The following is a 6,405-nucleotide window of genomic DNA, read 5'->3' as shown; positions in this document are numbered from 1 at the left end:
AAGAAGGGCAACAGGCACACAAGATTAAAAGGAGTATGTCAAGCTCCAGACCTCATCACAATGCTAGGGTGCCCTGTGTGTTACTCTGTCCACCATTAAAAGGGATTCTATGCAGTTCTGCAGTGAAAGCAATGCGCTGAAATTAGAGGTCTTGAATTCACTCCAGGTTTTACTAACTCACTGTCTTGTGGTAAGCAACCCCAAATCTCTTGGCTTTACATACTAAACTGCTAAAAGATTTACAGCACTCACAAAAGTAGAGTAAGTCTTACTAGATGTTTAGAAATTTCTACTAATAAGTTGCCTTTCTTCCAAAGCATTCCAGATTCTAAAACTAATTAGGTGCTGTCTACTTATTAAGTGCTAGATGATGAGTGTTTTTACTGAGTTTTGAAATTCTGGGGAAAGAATTGTGAGGCATAATCATTGTTGGCAGTGAACCGTACACACGATGAATAGCATGATAAAACCTGCAAGTCATTACTGTAGCAGATTTTTAGCTATTTCACTGGTGGGACTGGAAACAGGTACTGTCTACAACCAACATAAAGAAACATTGATACATCTGAACTTTCAGGATGGATCTCCAGGATGTCATGTGAGTTGTGACTAAGGAGAACGATAAGTTTCTTTATTAGCTAATTTGTATCTAGAAAAGCCAATTTCCAGAACCATAGTTAGTCTGCCCTAGAAATATTCTAGTGACTCAGGAAGACGTATAAAATCTGCCCTTTGGTAAAGAAAAGAATGGTTAAGGACTTGGAAAAGAATGTAACTGCACCCAGATTTCAAAGCATCACTCCCCAACATTTTTAGAGCTATTACCTAAATTCTGTAGACAGTGCCAGGGCACTGAGGCAACAGTTCTGGGGGCCTCCTCTACAGGCAGCTTCCATACCAAGATGCATGAGCTCTCACCCTGATCATGCTGGTACCCACCGCCCCCCACCCCCGCCTCCGAAAACTATGAACTTTGTTTTAGAGACATTTTTCTCTTTCTTATGTCTAGATGGGTTAACTACAGCCTACCTTACCAATTATAGGAAGCAACTTAAGAGCACTAGAAAAAATAATGCATTTCAGTGATTGACTATAGCTGCTAGGTAAACCAGAAAATGCTTACCCTTTACACTTAGAAACGTTTTCATACTCTGCTGATTCCAAAGTCAGAGACCAAAGACCCATTTTTTACAGCAGTTTTTCCAGATAAAGGTATATTTGTGGGGTTTTTTTTCAAAGTGGCTTCTGTATGCTAAGAACCATCTAGGGCTCTCCAAGTCTTAGGTTCATCTTTTAAAACATTAAGGAGTGGAAAATCCAGAAAATCTGAAGAAGTCTTGTTTGAGACCTGTGTTATTTTGATTCCAATGAATGAAAGTCAATTTTATATGGCTTAAGTGCAAAGGGAGGGATATAGTTGGGTTAAAATCAAGCTGTAGGCAGGGAAAGGATGTAACTGAGCTCAGAAATATCTAAAACTGGGAACTTGAAAGCCAACAGGCCTTTCACTCTGCCTCTCATTTTAGCTTTTCTTTGAGTTCCAATTTCATTTTCTCTCCTTTTAGGCCACACTGCTACACTGCTGACTTATGTCTAATTCCTAATTTTAAAAAAAAAAACACCTAATAGATCCAAGGGAGGGGCTTTGATATGGTTAGGGTGAGAAGGAAGATGAGAAGAGCAAGAAAACCCAGCACTCCCATGAGAATCAGATAGTTACCGTACAGAGAATGAGTGCTGTTCTCAGAAGAAATAGGGTTTGGAGCAGACAAAACAAGAGGTGTCCACAGTGAAATCTCATTGAATCCTTTAACATTTGCAATGTGTAGGTGATAAAACAGATTTAGAGCAGGGCAGTGATTTGTTCAAGGTCATGCAACTCCTAAGTGGAGGAACTATGACTTGAATCTGGACTGTGTCTCCCAACCCCTTCTCTTCTCTAATATATATGATTTAATCTACTGGTTGGCAGCATATGTATGTTGGTGTATGTCAGATGACACTGTGATATCTGTAAGATTTGGGAGCAGGACACAGGGAAGTTCTCTGTGCTCTCAGTTTCGGGATTTGCCTCAAGGAGCCTAGGAGCAATGCTGGTGAGTCATTCCTAAGATGTGGGCTGTGTTAGGCTTTTGAATTACAGAAAGGAGAAAAAGAAATGGTATGACTAATTAACCAATAATTATAAAACATTAAATGTGCAAAAAGGAAACCTACCTGATGAGGCCATGAGAGAATTGTATAATAGAGGGTTGTGTTTGTTTTAATGAATGGGGATATGCATTTATGGAAGTTTTCCTTGTGGAAGATTCTAAGGTTATTTAAGTCAGAAATTGGTTAATTCTGAGAGTCAGTTCCTAAATGTGTGTACATGCTCTTGGTTTTCTTTCTGGGAGTCATCTAATTTGGGGACTCATACTCTGAAGTGTGAGAAAGTTGAATTAATTTCAGAGGAAATACATTCATTAAAGGCCAATGAATGTCAGTTCACTGTACCAGCTAGCTACTGCTGTGTGACAAATCAATTCAATGATTTAAAGCAGCATGTGCGGGCTTCCCTGGTGGCGCAGTGGTTGAGAGTCCACCTGCCGATGCAGGGGACACGGGTTCGTGCCCCGGTCCGGGAAGATCCCACGTGCCGTGGAGCGGCTGGGCCCGTGAGCCATGGCCGCTGAGCCTGCGTGTCCAGAGCCTGTGCTCCATGACAGGAGAGGCCACAACAGTGAGAGGCCCGCGTACCGCAAAAAAAAAAAAAGCACGTGCATCCTGATTGGTGGGGTTTTGCTGATTTGCACTGCCCTTGATTGTATAGGGATGTTTCAAGCAAAGGATGCAGCTGGGCTTGGCTTCTTACTGCCACTTGGCTCAGACTGCTTTATGTGTATTCATCTTGGGGCCCAAGCTGAGGGGACAGCAGCCACAGAAGGGAACCTCTGCTCATGACACAGGTGGAGATGTGAGAGAACACGCCCAATCATGTAAGCAAGTTTTAATCTTTTGGTTGTGTCATGTTTGCTGGCATCCATTGGCCGAAAAATGGCCAAGCTCAAAATCAAAGTGTGAAGAAGAATGTCCCTCTCATGGAGATGGTGTGGGGTGGAGTGAGTGAATAGTTCTAGACAATAATCCAATCCACCATAGAGTCCAGAGCTAAAAGTTTATTTTTAGAAAGTATATTTCAAAAGTGCATTCCCAGGGCTTCCCTGGTGGCACAGTGGTTAAGAATCCACCTGCCAATGCAGGGGACACGGGTTTGATCCCTGGCCCAGGAAGATCCCACGTGCAATGGAGCAACTAAGCCCTGCACCACAACTACTGAGCCTGCACTCGAGAGCCCGCCAGCCACAACTACTGAGGCCCGTGCGCCTAGAGCCGGTGCTCCGCAACAAGAGAAGCCACCGCAATTAGAAGCCCACGCACAGCAACGAAGAGTAGCCCCCGCTCGCCGCAACTAGAGAGAGACTGCACACAGCAACGAAGACCCAAGGCAGAAAAAAAAATAAAATAAAAGTGCGTTTCCAGGTGATTCTAAAGGAGAAGGACCACATATTGTGAGAAGGTGTTGACTTTTAAGAGTGGTGAGCAGACCGGCCGGAGCAGGTCCGGGGTCAGGCAGCGGTGCCCCTGGGCCCGGCCATGGTGCAGGCCTGGTACACGGAGAAGTCAGGCGACGACCTGCAGCGGCCCCACCGCGGGGAGCCCGGGAGCCCGGTCGCCCTGGAGCAGCTGCGCGGGCTTGGGGTCCTTTACTGGAAGCTGGATGCTGACAAATATGAGAATGATCCAGAATTAGAAAAGATCCGAAAAGAGAGAAACTACTCCTGGATGGACATAATAACCATATGCAAAGACAAACTACCAAATTACGAAGAAAAGATTAAGATGTTTTATGAGGAGTATTTACACCTGGATGACGAGATTCGCTACATCCTGGACGGCACTGGGTACTTCGATGTGAGGGATAAAGAGGACAGTTACAATCAAGACTTTAAATTTTAACAGAAAAACTTGTACATTGTTTTTTTTTAGTTAACAATTCTGAGATTCAATTATACCTAATTCGTTATAATCATAGAAAAACCCTAAATTAACCTCATATTTGAAGGGCAGTTTGCTTTAAGTACTTTTTTGTTTAAACTGGATTAAAAACCTTTATGTCAAAAAAAAAAAAAGAGTGGAGAGTATATATTTTTGCCACCAGAGGAAATCAGTGGTTTTCTTTCCTTCTTAAAGTTAACTTTTCTATATATTGAACTTCTACTCAATCTACTATTATTAATTTCATGTCAGCCAAGTATACAAGTCAGGGTTTTCCAGAGATAGAACCAATAGATCGTATATAGATATATAGAAGGAGATTCATTACAAGGGATTGGCTCACACAATTATGGAGGATGAGAAGTCCCACAGTTGGCTGTCTACGAGCTGGAGGTCCAGGAAACCAAGTGGTGCACGTCCAGTCCAAACCAAAAGGCCTGAGGACCCGGGAGAGCCAATGGTAGAACTCCTAGTCCGAGTCCAAAGGCCCAAGAACCAGGAGCCCCAACATCCAAGGACAGGAAAAGATGGTGTCCCAGCTCAAGCAGAGAGCAAATTTGCCCTTCCTTTGCCTTTTTGTTCTATCCAGGCCCTCAGTGGATTGGATGACGCCCACCTGCATCGGTGAGGGTGATCTTCCTTAGTCTATGAAATCAAACGCTAATTTCTTCCAAAAACACAGACACACCCACAATGTTTTACCAGCTATACGGGCATCGCTTAGCCCACTCAAGTTAACTCCTAAAATTAAGCATCACACCAAGTGATCATCTGATTTTACTGTGTCTTCATTGTATCCACTGTAATTTTGTGTGTGTGTGGGCGGGGTGGGGGGGGGTTAAGATGGCTGGAATGTGATTTGGCCCATTTTTTTCCTTTTTCAAAACTTGGGTTCAGAGTTGACTTAATGACTATCTTCTGTTTGGGCCACATATTTATCATGAGTCCATGTAAATCCCCTTTTTTCATATTTTTAAAAAAATTTTTTCTCTTTAATCCTCATAACCTAGTCTCCTTCTGTTCCCCTTCTCTACCTTTGGCAATGATTCTGAATCTTTAAATGTGTAGTTGTCCTTTGGTATCTGCAGGTTCCAGGAGCCCCCTTCAGATACTAAATTCTGAGGATGCTCAAGTCCCTTATATAAAATGGCACAGTATTTATATATAACCTATGCACATCCTCTCGCATACTTTAAATCACCTCTAAATTTCCTATAATAGCTGATATGGTGTAAATGCTATGTAAGTAGTTGCCATTGAATGGCAAATTCAAGTTTTGCTTTTTGGAGCTTTCTGAATTTTTTTCCTGAATATTTTTGATTGTTGGTTGAATACTTGGATGTGGAACCCCTGGATACAGAGGGGCAACCGCATATCTTTCTGTTTGTATGTGTTCTTTGAAAGTGTGCATTGATAGTTTTGTGCTATTGTATTTTTAAATTATGTAAGTAGTACTGTGTTATAGATCTCATTTTATTCCTTATTTTTGCAATCATTAATTCTCTAATTACACTCATTCATGTTACCGTGCATACCTATTATCCATTGCTTCTCATTGCTATATAGTACTTGGAGGTTTGTATCCACCATTGTGTTTGTTTCCTTTCTCCCAAGGATGGAGGCTCAGATTGCTTCCAGTTCTCCATGACTACCAATAATCCTGAAAAGAAAATCTTTATACATACCCCCTTATGTGCCAAATCTTATGCTACCATCCTAGACAGTCTGTTACCTCAATTTGTCATTAATATGCTATTTAAGGGCTTAAAGCAGGGAAAAGACTTGACCACATTTTGTTTTAGAAAAGTGACTAGATGTCATGTGTAAATGATGTTGAGTTTGGATAAAAACACTGAAAGCAAGGTGGTCAGTTAGGGTTCTGTTGATCATCCAGGCAAAGGCTGAGACAGAACCAGACAAAGTGAGAGAGAAGGAAGAGGGCAGGAGGGGAGGAACTGAGGGCAGTTCAGGGACTAAAATGATGGCTGTGACATCTTCTCTTGGATAGAGAAGGAAGTGAGAGCTTGGAATCTAGAACAATTCCTACATTCCTGGGCTGTATGATCGGGTAAAGCGGTTTGCATTCTAGGATGGTTTCCCTCCAAGATGAGGAATGCTGGAAAAGGAGCAGGTTAGGGGAGATGGTAAAGAAAACAAGCACACCCATCAAGGACTTAATGTCAAATGAAAGCTCCCAAATGAGCTGTGTGTGTGTGTGCGTGTGTGCATGTGTGTTTTAATTCCTTTTCTCCAAAAGCAGTGTACATTTTCCCTAATGTATTAGATCTGAGCACCTATTTTATTTCGTACTTGACACCTAATATATGTATGTATATTTGTATTAAATTCTAAATATAACCAGAGGGC

At 42.1% G+C, this 6,405-nt stretch overlaps 1 protein-coding gene across 1 annotated transcript; it reads left to right on the top strand.

Moving 5' to 3' along the window:
* Positions 1-3,617: 3,617 nt before the first annotated feature.
* Positions 3,618-3,999, top strand: LOC101276365 (acireductone dioxygenase-like). Its single transcript, XM_033405534.2, has one exon. It carries the CDS (start codon positions 3,637-3,639, stop codon positions 3,997-3,999), a length of 363 nt encoding a protein of 120 aa, XP_033261425.1. The 5' UTR covers positions 3,618-3,636.
* The last annotated feature ends 2,406 nt before the right edge of the window (positions 4,000-6,405 follow it).

This window comes from Orcinus orca, chromosome 10, assembly GCF_937001465.1.
Source record: "Orcinus orca chromosome 10, mOrcOrc1.1, whole genome shotgun sequence".
NCBI classification, from domain to species: Eukaryota; Metazoa; Chordata; class Mammalia; order Artiodactyla; family Delphinidae; genus Orcinus; species Orcinus orca.
The sequence above is the reverse complement of the archived record's forward strand: the minus strand, read 5'-3'. Positions and strand labels throughout refer to the sequence as shown.

Excerpts from the sequence above, each read along its gene's own strand:
- LOC101276365 (XM_033405534.2), top strand. The coding sequence starts at position 3,637 with ATGGTGCAGGCCTGGTACACGGAGAAGTCAGGCGACGACCTGCAGCGG.